Genomic DNA, 26,752 nt, shown 5'->3' on the forward strand with positions numbered 1-26,752 from the left:
GTTTGTGTTACATAACTTGACAAGTACTCCAAAATTTATCTGGATTAAGCCAGGCTACCAGGAAAGAGGTGCACATGAACGGTATACTTACAATCTCTGAAGAAATAGTTTTAATAAAATATATTTGAGAATTATTCCACCTATGTATTCAGAGTGACATTGTGAAAATGGGAAAAATTAAACATACTTAGTATTTACTGTGTATGGATGTTGTTGAGGACATTGCTTATTAAATTGTACTCTATATTTTTTTTTTTTTCAGAAGAAATGTATCTTTGGTTTCAGTACCAGAGATTATTCTATTTTTGTTCATTTAATTTATCTTTATTTGTGGTAACAAATATTTACAATCTTGCTTTTTCCTTTGTTTTATTTATTTGTTATAAAGAGTCAAATTTATAATTTACTTCTAGGAAGTCTACAGTGTGTATTTTGTCAGTTAACCTAATTCCTGGGTTCATTCCTTTTGTTTTACCCTAATTTCTCTGTGCTCAATGTATCATCACATCCTGTCAATATTTCTTTGAATTTTTCTTTAGCTCTATTCCTAATTATTCTTAACCTACCAGATCATTGTAATCTATGTTGTGCTTTATATGTAAAATATTGAACAAGTTTTTATCAAACTTGCCTATTCCCAATAACAAGTGATATGAAGGCTCAGACTTTTCTTTAAGTTTATATGTTTAATTAATCTCTGTCAGTTGTTTCTGTATCACCTACTGCAGTCACCTAAACTGCTTTCAAACTTTCACTGCCTTTCAATAACACCAAACCTGATAATCCCCCACACTTTTTTTCTTACTACTGCCTTAGTTAGACTATTTTCCTTCAGCCTAGGATTCTTCCCAGCCCTTGACATTTTGTTGCCACTTACGTATCTCTCCCCATACTCAACCCACTTGAACCTTTTTTCTTTCACATCTTTACTAATCCTCAGTTGTCCCTTCGATTTAGAGCTCCCAGATCTTCTTCTCTGTCCTGTTGCCTTTACCTCTTTGTAATTATTTCTATTAACTAAAATATTTTTCATCAATATATGAAAAGATGCTTATACCTTGACTTATAACCAGCCCACATCGTTCAATGTGAATGTTCAATAAATGCTATTGATTAAATTCAAGCTAGTTTAAAATTTATATCTGGTATGCTGAAATTTGCTTTAAACTTAACTTTGACGGTATTTCCATTTTTACATTGATCCACACTGTTAGTGTTAACAAATTTTACTTTTATTTGCGTATGTTTAAATTATCTGTTTGCATGTTGTGTTTCTAAAAGGATAGTAGATTATTTAAAATTTCTAGAGACAAAAATATTCTTAATAAACTTGGGAAGACTAGGTTGATAATTTTGTATATTTTATAAATGTAATTCACAAATATAACTTTTCAGACATCTGTTTTGCTTAAAAGAGAGTACATCTGTTCCTGAAAAATGAAAATATATAGTCATAAATAAAGAATTTAAACTTGGTCATCCAAGTTAGTGTACTTATCCAGGTCAATGAGAAGTCAATACAAAACTGACTACCTTCACAATCCTATCAGGAGAGTTTGGCAATTTCTAATAATCGATATTCAGAAGTTTACAGAATAATTGCATTTTATGCACATTTTCATCTTCTAAGTAGAATTTACTAGTCACTAAAAACTCTCATGCATTTAAACGTATAACAAATCTTGCTTATTTAGATCTACAGACCCTAATTTCAACCATGATGAAAGTATTTTAGTGATAAGAATAATTTATGAATAAAAATGTAATTTACTGAATACCTTGGCAGTTAATGTTGATCGCTTCATCACAGTTCAGTCATGTTTAGAAAATCTAAGCAAGCTGTGTGATTACTCCAGGAAGCATGGAATGATGTGTTCAAATTAGTACCATCTGTGGATAGAAAAAGTTTGAGGTTTTTAGTCATTCTTAAAGAATGGAAATCTGATTCTCCATGCTGAAATGAGTGTAATCCTTTTTGTATCTGTAATTCAATAGGGCAGTTGCCTTGAAATAGTCTAGTTCAGCACGCAGTTCATCAAAGAGAAGATACTGGATATAAATGAGGGTTACTGCTGGTCATTTATGAATACTTCTGAGGTAGGCTTTTTTAAAAAAAATTCTACAAGTTATACAATATATTTCACCTCAGATCAGACTCATTTCTGGGTTATCTTTCTAAGTACATTTGAGTGAAAATGTGGACTAGATTTTGTACCGCATGAAAACAGAAGGCTGTTTCAATGAACCATCATTTATTTCCACAGTCAACAAACACTTATTCAGGGCCAGTATGTTCCAGTGTCCCATCACTGTGCCTGTCACATAATAGGAGACTGAAATTGTCATTATGTTTCCCATAGCCAGGTTACAAATAACTCTTGCCTGGATTTTGTGGTTTTTCTTTATAAGATGTTTTCTTCTCTGAAAACTTAATTGGAGAATACTAGAGTCTGTGAACGAATATTGATCTGCTGAAAATTTTTACTATGTAGCAAAATTTGCTAGTAACAAACACCAGCTATCCTAAAATCTGAACATTGGAGGAAAAAATAGTTGGTCCATAGAGGCATGGGCATCTAGTCATCTCTCCAGATGGGATTAGGAAAGGGCAGCCTCCTCTGCCTTCTCTAGTTCATTAGCTAGTGAATATTTCCCTCCTACTTCCAGTAGTTTAGCAAACTCTAGGAGAGAAAATTGAAACATGGGAAAGGTGATTGGTGGTAGAGCTAAAAATAATTAAATAAATAAATAAATAAATAAATAAATAAATAAATAAATAAATAAAAGAAGGAAAGTATTTGGACCCTGATTCTCATGAGGAAAGAGCAGAGTGTAAGATTTTAATGAAAAGAAAAGTTGATATAAAACTTTTCAAGCCAGGTGCCATGGTGCATACTTGTGATCCCAGCACTTTGGGAGACTGAGGTGGATGGATCAGTTGAGCCCAGGAGTTCAAGACCAGCCTAGGAAACATGGTGCAACTCCATCTCTACAAAAAGTATGAAATTAGCTGGGTGTGATGGTGTACACCTGTGTTTCCAGCTACCCGAGAGACTGGGTTGGGAGGATCATATAAGCCTGGGAGGTTGAGGCTGCAATGAGTCATGATTGTGCCTCTGCATTCCAGCCTGAGCAACAGAGTAAGACTCTGTCTCAAGAAAAAAAAAAAAAAAAAAAGTAAAAATTTCTGCATAGTAAAAACTATCAGCAAAATAAAAAGACAAATAATAGATTTGGAAAATATGTCTTCATCAAATATCACAAAAAGATTATAGTAAAGCCTTAAATAAATAAATAGCAAAGCCTTCCACCCAATAGAAAAAAAAGTAGGAAAAAATACAAATGATAGTTTATAGAGAAGGAAATTAAAGGGAGAGAAGTGCAATAAGTTTCACATTGAATTATATTTTTTCCTTTCTGAAACTTTTATTGCATACTCTGTTAGCAAGTGTGTTGGGAACAGGCACTCTTATGCATGTTGACAGGCGTAGGTACTGGTAAAACCTTTCTGGAGTGTTATTTAGCAGTGTCTACCAATGCTACAAATATGCATATGTTTTACCTAGCAATGATTATCCTACAGATTTACTCACACATATGTGTGGAATATGAAAGCATAGGCTTATACATTACAGCTTGTTTGTTGCAAATATTGGACACAGCTTAATATCATTTCACAGAGGCTGGTAAAAGCAAATTCGATATATCCATTTCAATGTGCTTACTCCATACAACTCCAAACACTAAAGAAAAAGGCAAAACATATCCAAAGCATATATTTAGTGACCCTAAATCCCAATTTCCAGGGCAGTCTGGGTTTATGCTTGTTGTGCTGGCATTTCATCCAATAGACAGTGCCTTTTCCTCTCAAAAGTGACCTGTCTATATAACAAATAATTTTCTGCAATTGAGTGAATGTTTGTATCCCCCCCAGAATCATATATTGAGGTCCCAACTCCCTGTGTGATGCTATTAGGAGGTGAGGCATTTCAGAGGTAATTAGGTCATGAGGGTAGAACCCTCATGAACGGGATTAGTGCTCTTATAACAAGACTGCGGAGAGCTCTTTTGCCCTCTTTCTGCTATACAAGGACACAATAAGAAGCCAGCAGTCTGGAGTCAAGAGGCTGGTTCTCACCAGAAACCCACCATGCTGGCACCCTGATCTCTGACTTTCAGTTCCAGAATGATGAGAAATAAATTTCTGTTGTTTGTAAATCACTCAGTCTATAGTAACTTGCTACAGCAGCGAAACTAAGACAGTCACTCTAGGTATATTCTTTGGGAGTGAGAGAAGGGACTGGGAGGAGGAAGAGAGTGGGATATGAGGTTAGATGGAAAGAAAGGGAAGCCTGCACTCCAGTCTGGGCCACAGAGTGAGACCTTGTCAAAAAAAAATAAAAAAAACTTTTCAAGTATCCCACTGTACTTCAGATAAAGCTAAAAGTCATACATTTGGTTTAAGGACTTAGTGTAATGTGATTCCACCTACATTGCCTACTTCGTCTCTTCCCATTCATCTCCTTGTAGACCCAGCAGCCTTCATTAAGTGTTTTCAATGTGTGACACTCTCTTCTTCTTCAGGGTCTTAACACCTTCACACATCCTGATTATTTTTTATCTGTGAAGCTGCTTCTTATCCTTCAGGTCTCTAATTAAATTATCCTTCATCAGGAAAGCTAAATAAAGTCCCCTGTTATACCCTTGATTCATTTGCTCATACATTCAAAAAATATTTATTGAATCACTATTTTGTTTCATTCAGTAGTGTAGACTCTTAGAGACAAGATCTAATATGTACATTGACATTTTATGTGTATATAACCTACAAATAAATATATCTTTTGCAGCAATTTTTCAATATTTTTATTGAGATGGATACGGAAGCAAAATCTTTCTCAATCTTTTATGGAGTGGGTTTATAGTGCAGAGCTAAGATTTATAGGAAAGTAAGTATCAGTTCAAAATAATGCAGGCTGTACAATCTAATAGGGCTATCTGAAAATAAATTTTAAAATAAACTCCCCTTGAGATGTTGAGTTTCCCCTTGCTCTCTATATGTAAGCAGAGACTGGGTAAGTAGTGATTGCTCATTTTGTAATCACTTAATGATTGTATTGGTCTTCTATTGCTGTGTAACAAATTGTCACAAACTTACTGGCTTAAAACCATACCCATTTATTAGCTCATAGTTCTATAGGTCAGAAATCTAGGCATGCTGTGCCTAGGTTCTCTACTTATTCTCACAAGCTGAAGTCAAGTTGTCAGTCAACATTTTCTTGGGTAACTCAGGATCCTCTCCCAAGTTCATGTGGTTGTGGTAGAATTTAGTTCCTTGCAGTCATAAGACTGACAGCCCCTTCCCTGGAGGGCTTTTAGCTAAGGGCTTCTCTCAGCTCCTAAATATTTTGTGTTCCTTATCATGTGGCTCCCTCCTTCTTGAAAGCCAGCAATAGAGAAATTTTTGTGCATTGAATCCATCTCGTTAAAGCTTTGACTTCCTTTTCTGAAAACGGCCAAAAATACTATTCTCCTTTTAGAGGGCTCAGGTTATAAGGTCAGGTCCACTGGATAGCTCTCTATTTTAAAGTAAAATGGTTAAGATTCTTAGTCACAGCAGCAACATAACTTTCCATCTGTACCTAGATCAGTGTTTGGTTGAGTAAGTGAAAGAATCTGTTTGTACAGGGACCGGGAATCTTGCAGGATATCTGCAGACACAAAGGTCAGACAAAGAGACAAGATGACCAAGATGATCTCTCAATTCCAAATTCTGAGATTATGTGATTTTTTCATTTATTTGTCTGTTCTTATGGATTCAGTTGCCAAATATATATCTTAAAAACTGACTTCTGTCCTGTTGCTATCATCTAATTTCTTCTTTCCTGGACAAATCAAGTAGTCTCTGAATTTCTCCCTTTTCCTGTTTTGCAATTACCAGACTAGACTTAATAAAATGTACCTCTGGACATACTGTGACATTTTTTATAGCTTTCCATTGCCTGACAAGCTGTCTATAGTTTCCTCTGACACAGTAAGTCCCCAAGCTGTTGTGCAGTCCTTCTGTTTGTTATTGCTGACATGAATTACAAGCTGCAATTTAACTTATCTTAGCTCTTAATACCCTCTCTTCTATGATCTCCACTTTTAAATCACTGAAATTCCAGTCTCACATGCCATCTCTTCTCTAAAAACATTTTCTGAACACCCAAGTCAATCAAACGCATCTGATTTATGTTAGAATATTTTGAAAATGTATCTTATGTTCAGACGATCTGAGTTCAAATTTAGTGACTGAAGGATTTGAAAAAAATGATGAAAATTCTACTTTTTAGCCAATTCTACAACTTCTTCCTCTATAAATGTACATTTTTTCCCTAAAGATAATGTTTTCTCTAATTGCTTTTCTTCATGATAGGTAAAGGTAAAACAGAAATTGTGGTAAGTAGTGTGCCAAGTGCTCTATCTTACTGCTACTTTTAAGGTTAATGTTCAATTAAATGTAGTAAGATTTGATAATAAATATTAATATTTAAAAATAAAGTAATTGAATCTGATCATAAGACTTTAATCTACTAACTATCTTCCATGGCTTTATAACTTCTCTTCCAGTTTTGATAAGCATATATATATATATATTTATATTTATAATTTTATATATATTTATATATATATAAATCAAGCATCTATCTAGTATTTGATATCATCTCCTTCTGGGTATCTGAGAAGAATTTCAAAGTTAACCTACTCAAAAGAAATTGTTAATCTTTCTTCCCAAAGCTTACCCCTCTTGCAGTCACCCACATCTTGATTAATAGTGACTTCATCTTTTTATTTGCTCAATCCAAAAACCTTAGGGCATTTTTTATTCCTCTCTTTCTCTGTTATTTCACATGCCACACATCAGCAAACCTTGCCAGCTCTCCTTCACATTATATTCAAGAGTTGAATGTTTCTTTTTGCTTCTGCCGCTACCACCATGGACCAGGCCACCATGATCTCTTGTGTTGACATTGCAGTTGCCTGCTAATTACTCTCCTTGTTTCCAGCCTTGTTACCCTTTAGTCTGTTCTCAACACAGTAGCTAGAGTGATTCTGTGAAAGAGAGAGGCTGCCACTTCTCTGCTCAAATGAAAGCCATGACAATGTCCTCTAGTGTCACACACTGGTAGCTTCTACCAGTCACTCAGGACTTCTTGTTACTCTCCAAATATATCAGGCATGCCTGCAACTATACAGTTTCCTCTGCTTCAAATTTCTCTTTCTGAAATATTCACATGGCTAAGTCCCCTGCCTACATATGGAACTTAGTATCTTCTAATCCCTTCTGTGATTGCCTAATTTAAATTTTCAGTATCCCTGAAACTCTCCTTCTTCCTATTCTTTTTCTCCATAACACTGATCATCATCCAAAACACTACAGTTGGCCCTCCGAATCCATGTGTTCTGCATCTGTGGATTCAATCAATTACAGATGGAAAATATACAAAACCAAAATGTATCTGTACCCAACGTGCCCAGACTTTTATTTCTTGGCATTAATCTCTAAACAGTACAACAGCTATTTATAGAGCATTTGCATTGTGTTAGGTGTTATAAATGGCCTAAGATTATTTGAATTATATGAGAAGATGTGTGTAGTTTATATGCAGATACTACACCATTTTATATAAGGAACTTGAACATCTTCTGATTTTGTTCTCCATGGAAGGTCTGGGAGCCAGTACCCTGTGGATACAAAAGATTACTATGTACAATGCTTATTGGTACGTTTATTGTTTATAGCTCCCCAAATGTAAATTTTGCAGGGGCAGGAAGTTTTGTCTGTTTTGTTCCTTGTATTTTCAGCACCTACAATCCTACCTGTACATATTAGATGCTCTTAGATATTTATTGAATGTTGAATTAATATATCTTTAGAGATCAATGAGCCTTCTAAATATTTATTAATTTTCTTTTTTGAAAATGTGAATATTAACATACAGTTTGCATTAATTATGTCATTTTCACATGTCATCATTTAGATTCTCTTTATCTCTATCTTCTTAATAAAGGTCCTTGAAGATATACAAAGAAAGGCATGGTTGAGAAGAGTTCCGATACCACTTAATTGATTGCTCTTTCATATTTCTAACTGTAACATGCTTATATTACTTGCCTAATAATCTGTCTCTTGAAAACAGGACATGAGCTTTATTATATCCTCAATCCCTAACACCAGGCTCAGAGCCTGACACATGGTATGCATTTGGCAAACCAATAGTTAGTATGAAAGCAAATAAATGACTCCAAGTAGGACCATGAGTTAATTCTAAATATACCTGAGATAAAATAAAAAATAGATGAATTATATACATTAAAAACTGTCAGTAATATTGTTTATTTAAAATTGTTTTATAATCAACATTTACTGGATATAAGATGTGTTTGTGTTTATTTAGACATTTAAATACACAAATATCTTCCCTTGGAACTGAATATTACAAACTCAAACCATACCTAGGGAAGTCCTTAGGATGACATGAGCATACAGTTTTCCTTTGTAACAGTGAAGTAGTTCTATTTGAAGCCAAAGTTTGTTTATATAAGCCACTTATGATTGAATTTGGAAGCAAAATTAGGAATTAATAAATTACAATTATTTTGCCCTCTACCCCTTTAAAATGGTGGTCCTGGAAGCATCACTCTATGGTTCTTCTCATTAAGTGTGGGAATAATCAATCTAAATGCTATAGTAATTTGACAGATCTCTACTAGCTGCTCCATAATAGAATTCTATTCTTTCTTCTGTTTACAAAGTGTTTGGTAATTGTAACTGCTTTTAATTTTTCCCTTTAATTTTTAGTTCCCAGTGTTCCCACAAATATTGCTTTTTCTGATGTACAGTCAACTAGTGCAACATTGACATGGATAAGACCTGACACTATCCTTGGCTACTTTCAAAATTACAAAATTACCACTCAGCTTCGTGCTCAAAAATGCAGAGAATGGGAATCCGAAGAATGTGTTGAACATCAAAAAATTCAATACCTCTATGAAGCTAACTTAACTGAAGAAACAGTATATGGATTAAAGAAATTTAGATGGTATAGATTCCAAGTGGCTGCCAGTACCAATGCTGGCTATGGCAATGCTTCAAATTGGATTTCTACACAAACTCTGCCTGGCCGTGAGTATTGTCCTGAGCATATACATATTGATTGCTGTTATATTCTGTATCTGTCTATATATTATGCTTTATACTTAATCTAATTGTGTGTAAAATCACCGAACATAGAAATAACTGAGGACACTACCATATATAACAACATATTTATTTTTAATTTAGTTGAAACCCAAAGAGAAATTCAATGTTAGTCATTATTAGGGCTTTTCTCAAACTCCCAAAGTTGTGCCAACGTCCTAGAATCTCACATTGCAACAGTGCATTGTGGGAAGCTTCTCTGATGCGCTACCATTAAGCCATACTGATTATCATCTAATGCCCTTGACCCAGGCCCACATTTTTTTTTTTTTTTCATATTTGGAGACTCTGCTGCTTTTAAGCCCAACTTTATGACCTTTTCAGTGACTTCAAACTTACACACAAACACGTGTGACCACAATAACCCTGAATGATCTGTCTGCAAGTAGTTTTTCAGCTTGTATTTTTCAACTGCACAAAATTCTGAGGCAAAGAAATATTAAGCGTTCAACTCCCAGCTTGAGATAGGAAGAAGAAAAAAATACAGAGAAGAAACACAAACACTCGAAATTATTTTGCCATCTATACATCTTTCAGGACTTTAAATGCTTTTGCATACAAACCATCAATGTATAAGTAAAGATTGCTCTTGCAACATAGGTTTTATGTTTATAGTTAACTGTTTGCCCTGCTTGCTTGGAGAATATAATTAACCATAATTAAGTAAATAAATTTACATTCCTTATCCTGAACTCTGTCTACATAGAATTGTGATGGTTTCTATGCAACGTAAATAAGTTGCAAATCAAGTCCTGCAAGCCAGAGCTCTGGGGAATGGCTGCATTCTCTGAAATGCCATTTCTGCCCCAGCCCTCCAGAGCAAATTTCAGGTTTGCCAGGCCACCCATCCCATATAAACCCTTCAGATATAGACCTTATGTTATCATCTTCCTATCTTGACTGAGGCTCTTAAAAGATGATTCCTTTCAATTTCAAATCACATGTTCTTAAACATTTTTGATACTTATTAGCATAGTAATATACCTACACACACAGACATAGATTTTCAGTGACAAATACCATGTTAGCACTTATAGATATAGATAGTGAGATAAACTTTGATCTAGAGGGCTTTATTTTCTAGGCCACCAATTGTGTCTCTTGTTATAATTTCCCAGAATATCTGGGATAATGTTTGTAATAGTAAATGTTCAATAAATGTCTGTTAATATAATTCAACATTTGAGGTAGAATCCTGACAACTCAGCCTTTGACACAATTGTCCAACCTTTTCTCTTTTTGGTACTTTGACACTTGGTTTCTGTAAGGTCTGCCCTTCTGTTTTTTCTCCTACCTTCCTGGTAGTTCCTTCTTAGTCCTCTTTGGTGAATTATTCTCAGCAAATAATTGTTTTTTAACTATAAGCATTGGAGAGATGAGAGAGCTATACTTGGCCCTTTTTTCTTCTTTATCAACACACAACCCCAAGGAGATTTTACCCTAACTGCTCTTATTCTGGTCTATAGCTTTAAAGTCTGCTTACATCTCAATTATTCTCAAATACTATATCCAGTCCTGAATGCTGCCTAGATCTCCAGATCAGTATATCTGCCTGATCAACTAATCACTGGGCTTGTGTGTTGAATATACTTCTCTAAATTATCATCATCAAATACCAAACCTTCTCATATCATTATTTATCTGTTTGCAGAAAATGAAAATCCAGGCACTGTTCTTTTCCTCCTCAATCTTGCCCATGATTCATTTCAATCACACCATCTAACCCAATTCCTCCATTTGCATTACTATTACATTAGTCCAACTCTTCATTACTGCTCCCACATCACTAGCCTAACTAGCCTCTTACACTGCCAGACTAATCTTTTTCAACCTAAAGCAGATGATGTCACTTTCTTGCTTAAAACTATCCAATGAACTCCCATGGCTCTTAGAATAAATTTTACATTTCTTATCATGGCTAACAAGCCCTATATGACCTGGCTCTTACCTTAAACTTTAACATTATTTATAGCCATGTTCCCCCTTACCATTGTCTTCCACTCGACTTTTTTTTTTTTTTTTTTTTTGCTTACACAAAATAAATTCTTAGAATTTGCACCTTTGCATTCCCTGTTTCTTTTGACCAAAATGTTCTTCCACCTCCTTCTTCACATGAGCAGCTTCTTATAACATAGATCTCTACTTAAATCATCTCTGCTCAGAATGAATTTCCCTGACCATTCAATCTAAAAATAGTTAAAATAGTCATGCAGTAATCTTATATAATATCATGTTATTTTAATGAATATTTATAATTACATGATCATTTTTATTTGTTTGTGTTTAGGGTGTGCCTTGATCATTACTATTGCTTTTTTTTTTGTGATAAGATCTCATTCTTTCACACAGGCTGGAGTGCAGGGCCATGATCACAGCTGACCTCAGCCTTGACCTCCTAGACTCAGGTAATCCTCCCACCTCAGCCTTCCAAGTAGCTGAGACTACAGGCACATGCCACTGTGACTGGTTAAATTTTAAAAATTTTTTTTTATATAGATGAGGTCTCACTATGTTGCCCAAGCTGGTCTTGAACTCTTGGGCTCAAGTGATCCTCCTGCCCTGGCCTCCCAAAGTGCTGAGATTACAAGCATGAGCCACCATCCCACCCATATGTTCTTATTGTCTAGAATAGTTCCTAGTACCAGGAAATACTCTATAAATATTCCCTGAATGAGAGAAATTTGATTGAGTAAGTTCTAGTGGGTAGGACAAAAAAGATTGTTTTCCAGTGCAGGTGATGACAAGGATGATGATGCTATCACAAAGATAGCAAAAATAGGGAAAAAATTCAGTTTACTTTGGGGTTAGTCAGTAGGTATGGTTATTTTGAACCTGATGATTTTGTCAATAAATAACTATTCTAATATAACTAGAAAACAGAAATAAGTAAATGCCCAGAGATTGGAACCAAACACATCAGTAGCCTAGATCTGACTTGTGGACAGCTGATTTGTAACCTTTGATTAAAATATGCCTGTGCCTTTGTGCCTGCTGCCACTAAGGGTTCCCATTCTGAGTATCTCACTGAGGAGTACCTGCTTCTAATTACCACACTGAGCCAGGAAGTGAACTTTTTAAATGCACAGTCCCTTGCAAGCACACTTGACACTATTATACAAGATGTTTAATTAGCATAAACCAACATATAACATGATCAGTTCAGAAGTCGGTAAATGAAACTGAAAAGTTGGATTTCTAAATAATCCTACATTCTCACGTCTTTCCACTTGAATATCGTTATTTCCACCCCATTTCCTCCACTTCTTTCCCCTTTTTAAGTTCTATGGCCATATTTTATTTCCAGGGGACACACGAAAAATGGACTTTCTACCACTGTGATTAGGAGAGAAAGATGAAAAGATTTATATTTTTCAGTTTTGTGAAAACAAACATATGATTGTATTCTCAAAACTCACAGCTTTTCAACTAAGTAGTCACATGTGGGTGAGAATAATTGTTTAAGTTTTGACAGTGAGTTGGTTACTCTTCTTTTAGTTTCAAGAATGGAGGAAATGTTTGCTTCCAGTGGAATAGAAGACATTTTTCTAATGATAAATATTGTACATTTGAATTTCCGAATTTCATAAGTATACATCAAAATAAAAGTTCTATTTATTATATTAAGTCAGGAAGAGATAATTTGAGATTATATTTGATACAAAAGACAAAAATACATAATGTATATTTTATTGTAACATAATATATATGGTGAAATAACGTAAGAATAAAAGAAATTAGAACAGTTAAGCAACAGAAGTCTTGAAGAGCAATAATCCTTTTAATATTAAAAATAAGGCATTCATAGATGTTGCTTCTACATAACAAAGATGAAAATATAATGGCCATTTTGCAAACTCAAAAAATAATTTGGATGAAGAAAATAAGTAAGTTTTGTATTATGTATAATTGACTCAAAAATGTGGCATGGGTCATGTGGTGGCTCATGCCTGTGATCCCAGCACTTTGGGAGGCGATGTGGGCAGATCGTTTGAGGTCAGGAATTTGAAACCAGCCTTTCCAACATGGTGAAACCCTGTCTCTTCTAAAAATACAAAAAAAAAAAAAAAATTAGCTGGACATGGTGGTGGGCACCTATAATCCCAGCTACTTGGGAGGCTGAGGCTGGAGAATCGCTTGAACCCAGGAGGTGGAGCTTGCAACAAGCCAAGATTGCGCCACTGCACTGTAGCCTGGGTGACAAAGCCAGACTCCGTTTCAAAAATAAAATAAAAATGCGGTATGTTGTTTAATGATATAAGATAAAATAATAACTCTTTCTTTGAATTAGAGAAAAGACTAAACAACAATGTAAAATAGCACAAAATAACTATCTCAGAGAACTGCATTTTATCCTAATGACATAAAGTTGTACTCAAGCACTTACTAATATAACATCTTGTCAAAACCTGGATCTTCTCGATAAAGAGTTATTGATTAATGGGTAGTTTGAAATCAAATTGTTTAAAATTTGAGTAACTCAAATAAAAGACCACCTAGTTTTAATAATAAATATTATAAAAGTTTCTACAATGGATTATACAATCAGAAAACATGTTATCATTAACTATCTGAGCCCATAACGAAGAGCATCAGAATGGAAGATCAGGGAGAAAAGTCAGAATGCAAGCTGAGATTTAAATTGGATTACCCTGTGAATCTGAATGTACACCTGTAAAACAGAATAAATAAGGGAAACAATGTTCAACCAACTCAAGCTAACCATTCTTTCTCTCACATGCTCTTACCTAGATCATTGAAGCCAAATTGCTTTTGTCCTCAACTAATCCGTATAATAGCCATAATTCTACTGCATGCTCAGAGTGTATAGATACAAATATAAGCATGAAATTTTTTAAAATGGCAGAAATATTTAACTTGAAACATTAGAGTCTTGAAAATTATTTTACTCATCTACTTTTCTGATTATCCTTAAAGTCAAAAGCAATTTGAGTGGTGTGTGTATATATGTGGTGGTGATGTAAAGTCAAAAGCTGTTAAATGTCTCTGTGGTGCACAATAGATACTTAATGCTGAGGAAATGTACAACTTTAAAGGAGTGTGGGTGTGAAATTAGTACGGAATGAAATGGGACTCTCGTAATGTGCATCTCCTATAGACCACCAAGACTGGAAGACAGCAAGAAAGGAAAATTCCTGGGGTAACACTTAGGTTGTGAAAACCACAGGATACCATACTCATGAGGAATTTTAACTACCCAAACATCTGTTAGGTTAAAAAAAAAATTCAACAAAACATGCCTCATCAAAGAAGTTTCTAAGGAATGCAACTTTATGATCTAAAAAGAAGAAAAACTAAATAGAGGACAAAGTACAATTTAACATTATTTAAAATTAGAAATAATGTGTTACTGTATATTTGGTTGTTTTCCTTAGTTTCTTCTAAACTGTTTAATGCACTTATGTGATAAATGTTATAGTAACAGAGATAGAAATTATCCTTTTTATAAAGAAGCAATTATATCATGTTAAGAAGTGATTTTAGCCATAAATAAATAGGAATCTATAATTCAAGACAGTTAGAAGTTCATTTGGTGGCAGTGCAGTATTAAAATGGGCTCCATCTTGCTGCCGCTAGAGAAAATAAATATCATTTATTCTAGACATGATGGTTGCACTTCTGCAAAATTAGTTAGATGCTGTTGAAAGTCTCCTAAATTAGTTGCTCAGGACTCCCTAATGGGTAATTCAAGACAAGTTCTCTGTCCTCTAGGCCTGAATAATGAAGTTATTGGTATAACCACTTAGGTTCCCATAGACATCTCAAATTCCATATTGCCACCTTCTCTTGCAAGTCTTTTCCTTTCTATGTATTCTGTGTCTCAGTTTACTGCACCATTATTCATCTAGTTCTTCAAACTAGTTATCTAGAAATCATTTTTAGTTCTTTTTACCTACTCTCATCCCCCACAAGGCAAAACCTGAGTCCTACTGTATTTACCTTCTAAATGTCTCTTGTATTTGTCTATTTTTCTTTTCAAATGTCTCTACATCCAGACTTTTACATTTATCTCTTAGATGATTACAAAAGAGATCTAAATAGTCTTTCTGCTCTCATTTTCTACCATTCATCTGAACTCAGCATTTCAATACATCTGCCTGACCATGATGTTCCTCTGCTGAAAATCTTTGATCATTTTCTATTTGCCTGCATGTTAAAACTATGCCCATTAGTAAGCTCTACAAGGTCACTTATGATTTGGTTTATGTTTCTCATACAGGCACTGTTCTTTCTCCTTTATGGTCCAGAATCTTTGCTGTTCTTTCTTATTGTCCTTTCTTTCCTCCTCTTCTGGTGACCAGCTATCTTTTCGCTATGTTTTTAAGTATCTCTTTTGAGAAGCCTTTCAGAAATCCTTATTTCCAGTCCCACCTCCCAAAACTTGTTTCTCAACAAGTGAGCATATTGCATCATAGTTATTTCTCTCTCTTTCTTTTGTGGGACTTTGAGTTCCTTAAAAGCAGAAATAGCCAACTGATCATGTCTTATGTACCTTTCTGTCCCCTGTGCCTACTTTTAATCTAAGACTTTTTATGAATATGGAAGAAAGGCATTTGACTTTATTGTTAAAGTATTACAGTGTCAAAATTCTCCATATTTTAAAATAGTTCATACTGATTTTTTTCAGTTTTTTTGGTCTAAATCTTGTCTTTCAAATACTTGCATTGTTACTGCCAAAATCAAAATTCTCCTGGCCAGTTGCTTTTCATGTTTGATATATTCAGCTTCTTTTATTTCACAAAATCAGTCTATTTTATATTGTTGATCATTTTGTGACTTTTCATTAATTAACATAAGAAATATAAATAATTGCATATATGAGATATTCCTATTGCATATAAGAAATATGAATTATTGCATTAAAAATATTTCAAACAGTGAAGGAAAATAATAAATGCCTAATTCAGAATAGATTGGAAAAGCATTAAAAATATCTAAATGATTAACTGAGATAATGAGCTGACAATAAATGTGTGTAGTGAGACAGAATTATAATAGGTTGATGGTCCATGAAAGAACAAAGGGGAAGAACGATGTTTAAATTTGGAGTGCTAAGTGTGATTACAAAGAAGAGATATATGGGTGAAATCATAATTTAAAGGAAATGATAGAAAGCATATAATATTAAAGTAATAAAGCATTCAACTATATATTTGATGTCAAAAGACCTTATGCTAGGTTATGATGCAAATACTCTAGAATTAAAATAAAAATACTTGTTTTGAAATCCTATTTACATAAGCAAGTCGGAAAGTTGTAGCAAAATCACTAAAAATCAAACAGAAAAGTGTAAGGATTATCACTGTTTTTTTAAAAAAAAATCATCAATATTTTAGAAAGTCTCCTCTTCATAAAGGAAAAAGGGGAGGAAATTTTCTCCCCATTTATAGCTTAGCTGTATTTTATCTTTTTAAACTTCAAATGAATTATCCTATTTTCTCTGGAATCTCAAACTAAATTTCATGTTGAATTGAATTAACTTTTATGCTTCTGAGAATCTTCTTTCTGTTCATTCAGCAAGAAGCGTAAAGTAGGTGTAATGCATTGTGAATTTTTGTCTTTAACCTTAGTTCTAAGTTCTAGCTCAGCATTAGGCCCTAGGTCAGCAAAATTTCAGCTCCCATTTCTTCTGCATTTACTAAGAAAGTAGAGAAAATTCTGATTTAACTATGAAAATTTCAAATTATAGAAAAATCCTAGGATTACTATGTATGGTGTCTTGGTCACTTTTTGTTCATGCCTAGTAAATAAATTGAGAGCCCTAGGCTGCACAGTGAAGAATATTAGCAATGACTTACCTTTTTGGGTGTTTACTATGTGCTAGTACTATTCTAAGTACTTAAAACATTCATTCATTCATAAGTCTTTATTTCTAGCACAGAGTCTGCACTCTTAGATCTTGACTAGGACTTGAGCAAAGCCTCAGGCTTGTAGACAAGTACCAAGAGATGGAGAGGTACTAGCTAATATCACATAGAGAAACTATCTAACTGCCCAATCATCTCCCAAGACAAATTGAGTGAGAATTTTGACACACACCTCAAAATTATACTTTTGAGGTTTCTGATACCCTTGGTTTTTATTTTTCTTTAATGATATCCTAGATATTTTTTACCCCAATTATGCCTGCATACAAATGAATACGAGAAGAAAATAGCAACATTTATCCTGGCCCTAAGACTCCATTATGGCGATGGCCTTACCTGAATTATTGCAGGTTGTTCCAATGCAGAGCTTCATGGTAGCATGAAAGCGGTGATATTTTATGCTCTAATGGAACATACTGACCTGTTATTATTCTAGAAACTTTGGGATGGGAGGAAGTGAGTAGGGAGAACCCTCTTCATAGTTTATCCAGAATTAAAATAGAATGAAAGGTAGGAGGAGACCAGTCTGTGGAGAAGTTGATGGCTTGATATATGTTTCCATGTTGATTACCAGCTCCCAAACTTCCTTTATATCTGCTTCCCTAGTCTTCACAGAAGGAATAATTAAATCCCCTTTTTCCACCCTTATTTCTAAGAGTTGTAATCATTGGTCATCTAATCTGAAGAGCAGTGTCACTATTTCTTCAAATGGCATGTTGACATTATAGAGCAGTGGTTCTTAAACTTGAACTACAATCATTACAACCACCTGGAGGACTGAGCCGCACACTCATGGTTTCTGATTCAGTAAGTCTGGGGTAGTGCCTCAGAAACTGCTTTTCTATGACTTCCCCAGTGATGTTGATGCTGCTCGCCTGGAGACACATTTTGAGGACCACTGTTGTAAAAAGTTGTTTTACAAACATGATGCTATTCTCAGAAAATATGTATTATTTGATTGTAAAGTAATAGTAGTTATTAGAGTATTTTCATTCTTACCTGGCATGGCCAGTATTGAAACTGAGAGGTTTTCTTTGTATTTTGTATTTTTTTCCAACTTAAGCCAGTCTGAAATTAGTCAGAAAATAACTCATTTAAGCATCAAATAAGATGATCATACAGTGAGGTCTAATACTATGAACATCCACGAATCATTCTTAGTACTCATGAATCTAATCTGACAAATTCTTAGGCTTGCTGTATTTGTAACACCATTGTACTATACCCTCTGCAGCACCACCTTGCTGTTAGGAAATCTAATTAGAAAACACAATTAACATCCTATAAAATGACAGGAAATATTTCCTACACCAACAGTGGTGTTGCATTTTGGTCAGCAAAATCACTGAGCTCTAGGAAAACATCCAAACTACAAAAGCATAGCCAGTTATCAAAGTGTTTTAACCAGTGGACAGGAATATGTCCTGAGATACTCTTGCTGTGTGGAAATATAATGAATCCAATTGCAGAGCTACTTCAGGGCGCTTGATGCCCTGAATTGCTTAAGACACAGGAATCCACCAGCCTGTTGGATTTCTTCTAATCCTGAGAGACATCTAACACTCAGTGTTAATTTGTCCAGATGTGCTGAGTCCAAGTCGACTTGTAGTCCTTGAAGTTGTTAATATTTGTGTAGCTGAGAAACAACAGAGCCCTTCATTTAGTGATGACAGTCACTAGAAATCTGGTGGCCTAGTGTACTAAATCCTGAAACTAAAACACCGTGGATGGTAGGCCCTTTTAGTAAACTTTTTATACTGAACTTAAATTCAAATAGTTGTGCAGACAATTTAAATTGCAGCTATATAGAGCTGAAGTTTCCTGTTTTGTGAGTTGCTGTCAAACCATTTATTCATTTATGTTTATTCTTTTAGAAAAGTCATCATAACGAAGTACATTAAAAACCACAGAGTATTTCCTAGAATATTTTCCACTATTAAGTTAGACTTACAGGGATCTGCAGATTGCAAAGTTACAAATAAGTCTTTGAATGTGCTTATTCTAAAATTATAGCATTAGGCACAATAAAACTTGTAGGTTCTTAATCAAAGTGGCATGGATGGGGGCATTCAAACTTTCATATGGACTGGGCAAAATGATGGTCTATCCAGACTCACCTTTCAGCTAACACACTTAGCATCAAGACACAGATGGATGGGAAAGATGACCCTGACCCACATAAGACCCACATTCCTGTGCAAGGATAGAAGCATGATAATCAGGAAATGATGGTTGTTAGTTACAGAAAATGCATTATGGTGAAAACCAGGGGGAAAGTGCTTATGAGAGGAAGTGATTGGATTATGGGGAATGAGAGAATAAGGATAGATCATTCCTACTGAGTAAATTGCTGTGATTTATAACAGAAAGGGTATAGTGATATCTTGGCCCATTACTGACTAGATTCATTTCACAAACAATCCTAAATCAGAATGTGACAGTATATGGGGAGACAAACAAAATCTCCCAAAGATGCTTATAAGTTACTAAGCTTTTAAACTGGCATATTTTCAACTCCTCATACCTTTGCCACCATAAGCTCCCTTTATTTTTGTAGTTGACATTCATAAATGTAATTTTGTAGCCACCCTTATGTGACACTAGTAGTAGTTTACTATATGCTATGATAACAGAGAAAATGCTGGATATATTTTATTATATGTTTTGAGAATTTTGTTAAATTTCATGAGAAAAATACCTAAAATAATTTGTATATGTATATAAGTATATTATAATATTGTACAATACTAAAATAATTAGATGCTGTTTTATAATAGATGGGCATAAATATTTCTCTTAAATTATCTCTGAATTAATCAAACAATTATCTTTCATTGCTCCAGACAGGTGAAACATATCTTGTTATATATTATATATTTATATATATATATATTCAGTTACATAAGTTTACTTTTATTTTTTAGTTTGGATTTAGGAGCTCTAATCCTTCAAGAATACAAGTTGGCAAAATACATGCTGAAAGAAATTTTTGACAAAGGATTCAACACAGGAAACTTGTGTAACAAGACAGGCACTTTTATCAAGAACTTTATTGAAAATGCAAACATTGTTTAGAGTGATTGTTTCTTTTAAAAAAGGAAGAAAGAAGGGAAAACGATTTTGGGAAAAGTTCAAGAAATGACTTTAAAGCACAGCTCAGCAAGGGGCTAAATACCTTGCTTTTTTATAATCATTGATCAGTGCAAGGAACTTAAAATATTTAGTAGTATAGGTGATTATATGTGTTGTCATGAATGATCTTTGAATGTCACTTTTCTCTTAGCTCTGCTTGGAGTCACACACTCCCTGATGAGGGCTTTGATTGCTAGTATTAAAGGAATGATCGCAGCATTGACGTTTTATTGTGAAAGAAGAGAAGTTGAAAGTAAAGCGTTATATTGCTTTCTGAGCTGGCATACAGACATACTCACAAGCCAAAGTTTCCTTGGGAAATGGTTTTGTACTTTGTCCTCAGTTGAGACCCGAAGAAGACATTATAGAGCAGAGATACAAAATTTTTTCCAGATACAAACTGCCGCAGAAAAATCTCACAACTTTCTTAGCCGCAGAAAATTCTCCATAAATTTTTCATGATGTCTGGGCAACAATAATGTGCCACTCTACTTGCTTGCTAGAATGAGTTAGGTTGAAAAGTATAGTTCCAACAGCATCGAGTAGTATATGTTACAGAGGTACATGAATCAAATAGATTTTGGAGATGACCTTTCCTTTTTGATGTAATTAATTTTAGCCCATGTTTCTGGTATGAGTTAGATACCAAGGATCACAATCTATCACAACCACTTCTACTTCATGGTGTTTGTCTTTTTGTTCACAATAGCCATACTTACAAAGGAAGACATTAACGCTGGTCTTAGTGGCCTTACATTATCTGGCCCTCATTTCCTCTCAGATTCTCATTCCAACTCACTGGGCTTCAGCTTCACTGTGGTCCTTGTTATTCTTCGGACATACCAGGCGAAATCCTGCCTCAGTGTCTTCGTGCGGGCCATTCTCCTCCTGGACACTCTTTCTCCAAACAGTATTCCCTCACCTCCTTCAAATATTTGTTTAAATGTTATCTGCTTAGTGAGGCATGTGCTGACCACTGTATTTAAAATGGTAACACCCTTAAGCATCCTCATTCCCATGACCTTGTCTCATTTTTCACCATGGTACGTAAGACTTCCTAGCATGGTATATAATTTACTTGTGTATTATATATTCATTTATTTATATTTTTCTAATATATACTATTTGTCTCTCAATTGCATTAAAATAGAAGTTCCATGGTCTTTGTCTCTTTGGTTCTCTTCTCTATTCCCAGCACTTCCAAAGTGCCTGGCATATCATAGGTGTTCAGTAAACTGTTACTAAATGAAAAAGGTTAAACAGTAGAAGCTTTATGGATGGATCAAAAACTACCTTGATCACCTATATGGGATTTTTGTCCTCCTAGTGCCTAGCACATATTAATTGCTTAATAAATATTTATTCATTCAATGAATGCATAAGTTTATTCTCAAAGCCAACTGAACATTTGGTTATAATAAAGACAAGGGGACTCTAAAATATTTTCCTGTTTTATACCACTTGAAATGTGTGGCCGGTCAGAAAATCGTTTCTCTCCACACTGGTTCTTACAGAGCTGGAAGTCAAATTTTGCAAAAAACATTAATAATAAAGGAGCCTTAATACATTTATTTATAGCTCATATCCCATCCCCTTTTATAGAGTCAGAGGCAGAAGAGAGGCCATTGAAACCCACAGAGCATCTTATATTTAAATTTTTCAAAGCAATTAATTATGCTGATGGTGGGAGACCTCTTATAGCTCTCATCTGTTACCTATAATTACCTAAATGAATTAGGCTACAATTTGAGGCGGTTTTCCTAGGATAATAAGCTAGCAGTAAAAAGAATGAAAATGTCTGTTTATGCAGGGTATGTGTATGATTCCTTGATATCTTAGTTGTTGGAGAAACTGTGTACCCAATTCTGTCTTCATCATTAGCACCTCTTAGCTCATCAGATCCCTGAATCCTGGAGCATCCTTTCTTCACCCTCTTCCCTGGATGTTTTCTTGGCAATATAAAACTGGATCTTTGAGTAAGGGGTGTCAATGTTCAGATTATTGCACAGTTTTCAGAAGTACAAATAGGAAGAGTATCTTTGTCACTCCAAAGGTATTTGTTCACTGAAACTTCCTAAAATGTATTTTCTAGATTCCTGTATGGTTACATTCAAGTACTATTATTAAAATATGTCGATGCTATTATTAAAATATTTTTGGATTGAGTTGTGCACCTAAATTTCATAGACGTAATGTTATATGCCTAAAAAATATATTCTAAATATCAATTACTTATTCATACTTTAAAGATTGTCACCACTATTAATCTCTTAGTCTGTTTTGTGTTGCTATAACAAAGTATCAGAGACTTGGTAATTTGTAAGAACAGACATTTGTTTTCTCATAGTTCTGGAAGCTGGGAGGTCCAAGATAAAGGCGCAGACAGATTTGCTTATCTGGTGAGGAGGGGAGGAATGCATGAACTCACACTTTGGAAAGCAGAAGGGCAAGCTATCCAAATGCTTCATGAAGCCTCTCTTACAAGGACCTTAATCCCATTCACCATGGGAGGCATTCTCATGATGTACTCACCTCATATAGGCCCCACCTCTTCCTACCATCCCATTGGCCGTTGCATTTCAACATCTAAATTTTGGAGGGGACACATTCAAATGATGGTAACATCTTATACCTCTCTGGTATTGAAATAAACCTTTTGACTCTCTTCAGAACACGTGATTCACTTGAACCAGATATACTACTCATATTTATACCATCCCAACTTTTATCTGCAATTTAAAAACAAGGACAAAAACTTTCTCCATTCTGATCCTATTTGCCTCATTCCAAGCTCATATTTCCATTTGCCAGGTAGGCATCTCAGACTTCTGGAGGTTCTCAAACTCAACAAATACAAATCCAAATTTATCATCTCCTACCATAGTCTTACCCCACCAAAATCAGTGTATGTTCCTGAATGAGATGGTGTGAACTGTCAACATTCACCAATATTAATGCATGAATTAGCTTCTACTACTTTCTCTATCTCAATTTGCACCCACATCAAATTATTCCCCGAGTTCTTTTTATTAATCTTCCTATAGTGACTCTAGGTTTCATCTCCTCCTATCTATCCCTTCTGTCACTATTCTTATTTGGGATCTCATGTCTTACTTGGCTTTTTGGAAAGAGCTTATCTACACTCAGTGTGCTTCAGATAACTTTTTCATAGCTACCTGAGTTGTCTTCCTAAATCAATGGAAAAATAATTCCTTTCTCAAAAACCTCAGTGGAATCCCACTATTTAAAGAATAAACTCCAAATTCTTTTACATAACAATCAAGTACTCTCTAGCTTAATTCCTAAATTACTGCTTGGGCTTGTTCATTTTTATTCCTTCATAAATACTGGTCTCTCTGTAATAGTTCTGTTTCTTGGATTTAGGGATTCTGAATCATTTTTTGTACCATGAATCCTTTTGGAAATCTGGTGAAGTTTATTGACTCCTTCCTAGAGTAATATTTTTTTTTTTTTACTTGTAAATAATAACATTACCAAGATAAGCAATTCTACATCAATACAACTCTATCTGTCTGTGGATCCTGTTGTTTATGTCTTTGTGACTTTTCTATGATCCTTCCCTTATCATAGAAGTGCCCCTAACCCTGCTATATCCTTCGCATCTATCAAGGCCTAGTGCAATTCCCACCTTCACAGTGCATCTTTACCTTGCAACCCTGACCCATCTGTATCATCGCTTTGCTCTCTCATTGTAGATTATATGTTATTTATTTCTATTTATCCCTTATCTTTATCTTTTATGATATCTTGATAATTGACAACAATGTGGCAAATACTGAACTAGTCACTTTTACATACTTTGTTTTCGTAATTCCTTTTAAAGCACTATAAAATATTCATATGATGGGGAAACTGAGGTCCAAACATTTTGGTGTTTGACCAAGATGATACAACTTGTATTCTTGCTAGATTATGAATTATTTGAGGAAAGGAATATTTTATCTTCCTGATTATATCTTCTAAGGATCTATGGGATAGTACTTTCTCAATAATGTTTGCCCATATGTATTTAAAAATTGAAAATACTGGGAAATACTTATCTCCCAATATTTAATACCATTAGAACTGACTAGGGGCCCCAGAAGAACAGAAGTGTGTGCAGCAGTGTTCTTAGGTTAATGTCTGTGTGAAATTAACTGTGGCTAAATCTTTCCCTGCATCCTATTATCTCTCCTAATTCCTAGTGGCTTCACAGATTGAAATTGTACACATAAGGATTTTAAACAGAAACATTTTTAAGACATTGTCTCTTGTTTTGCATTACTGAAAAAATAACAAAGTAGGACAAATTAAGAAAGTAGAACAAATTAAAGAATTTAATTGGAATCATGAGGAATTCAAGAAATATTTGAAGATTGCATTTCTAATAATAGATCAGAACAATTGACTAACGCTTTCATATTCTCCACCCTCAGTGAAAACAATAAAATCAACTCAATTTACATTTGTAAAACAACATATGTATACTTTCATTATACCAGTTTTAATTTTCAACTGTGCTTCTCTATCTCTCTGTAGTCAAATACTACATTTCTGCAAGGGTTTTCTTAAAACAGCATTGCTAGGTTAACTGTTTCAAAAGAAAAATATTTATTTGTTTAAAAAGGTTTACTTTAGCAATAGTAATGCTTTCCTTTCAAAGTATTATTTCAAGTTTTAAAATAATGTACTTATGATTTTAATTAATTAAGTTTTCATGTGGAAGTTGTTCACGTAGAGTAACTAATTTTAAATAATTGGATCTTTTATTTGGTAATGCCTTTAGCACTCTGTGAAGTATAAATTAATGTAAAATTAATTCATTATGACTATCCATTTTTCATGGTCTTTTCTATTATTATACTGTAGCAAGTGCTAATTCTAACGTAGCGAGATAATTGATTTTCTATTGTCATAGCTCCAGATGGTCCTCCTGAAAATGTTCATGTAGTAGCAACATCACCTTTTAGCATCAGCATAAGCTGGAGTGAACCTGCTGTCATTACTGGACCAACATATTATCTGATTGATGTCAAATCGGTAAGACATGTCTTAACCTTCTGTAAAAGTCAGTATAAAATGGTTAATAATACAAGATTTGGAACCAGACTATTTGAATTTGAATTTTGGCTCTGTTAGACACTAGGAAAATTACTTTACTTGTTTGTGTTTCAATGTCTATATCTGTAAAGATTAATAATAGTAAACAGGGTATGAGGACTGAATCAGTTAGCAAGCATAAAGAACTTGGAACATTACCTGACACATGATAAATGCTCAATAAATATAAAATATTAGTAACAATATTATTATATTTATTATCAGCATATAGAATATATATATAGTATGTGTATATACACACATACAAGTGGTTGAATTGGTAGTAATACAAAGATCTGGTTTACGTACAGTAGAAAGTGATTCATAATACAAAATGAGAAGAGAGAAGGCATTAGGAGAAATATCTTCCAGATAAAATAACATCAGAACGAAGTCTTGAAAAATAAGTGAAGCAGAGCATAAAAGGTAAATGGGAATGGGGTATAAAAAAGTAAGCTTCATTCAAGAAAAATCAAGTCTTTTGGCAATCCCAGGTCATAGCATTTAAAAAAAAAAAGTTCTAAGAGATGAGGCTAGATCTGGAGGCCAACTATATAACAAGTTACAGAGTTAGGGTTTTATGTTAAGGGCAGTGGGGTGCCAGTTGGTGATACAGATTTCTACTGTATAGGATAGGTATGGTTGCAGTGTAGAGGACAGACTTAGAGCAGTATGGGGGTGCAAAATCAGGCAAGGAGACAGGAAACTATAAAAGGTCAAGGAAAGAGAACAGAGGAAATGTAACAAGAAAATAGAATGAAAAATAATCTAAATCTATAGAATTTGGTGAAAAATCAACTAACTCATGATGGTGAGTGAGTAGGATAATTAAGCATGATTGTAAGTTATATGACATAAGATTATGAGGAGGAACAGATCTGTAGAGGAAAAGAATGAGTTCAGTTTAGACACACTGAGTTTGAAATATGTGGCAGTCCTCCTGGTCAATACAGACATTGGCAGTATTAAATATGGATCTGGAGCTCAGGAGAGAAATTCTGGATTTGCAGATTTGGGAAATGTTAGTATTTAGAAGATAGTCAAAATTATAGGAGTGAATGAGATTCACCATGGAATGTGCAAAGATAACAACCTAAAGATAGCATCCTGGGGAATATCAATACTTGAATAAAAGGCCACTGAAGAGACTGAATGGGAGTAGATAGTCATTTAGACGGAACTCCAGGCGTGAAAGTCAAACCCTGCATGTAAGATAGGATGCTCAATGATGTCGATAATGCAGAACTGTTAGCCAGAGTAAAGACTGGAAGTATTTCCTTTGCACCCTGCTTGGGTTTTGCTGAGCCTGTTGGACACAGTTTTCAAATAGCATCTTATTCCTTAAATTGGATAACATTGTGATTTCTTCTCCTTTCTCTCTGCCTCTGTC

At 34.4% G+C, this 26,752-nt stretch overlaps 1 protein-coding gene across 1 annotated transcript in view; it reads left to right on the plus strand.

Moving 5' to 3' along the window:
- The window catches only part of PTPRQ (protein tyrosine phosphatase receptor type Q), a 220,149-nt gene that overhangs the window by 115,774 nt on the left and 77,623 nt on the right, over positions 1–26,752 (plus strand). Inside the window, exons 26-27 of the mRNA XM_010383675.2 lie at positions 8,846–9,169; positions 25,181–25,302. Coding sequence (XP_010381977.1) covers positions 8,846–9,169; positions 25,181–25,302 — 446 coding nt within the window. The remainder of the gene's footprint in view (positions 1–8,845; positions 9,170–25,180; positions 25,303–26,752) is intronic.

The sequence above is a fragment of the Rhinopithecus roxellana genome, chromosome 10 (genome assembly GCF_007565055.1).
Source record: "Rhinopithecus roxellana isolate Shanxi Qingling chromosome 10, ASM756505v1, whole genome shotgun sequence".
In the NCBI taxonomy this organism is placed as follows: domain Eukaryota; kingdom Metazoa; phylum Chordata; class Mammalia; order Primates; family Cercopithecidae; genus Rhinopithecus; species Rhinopithecus roxellana.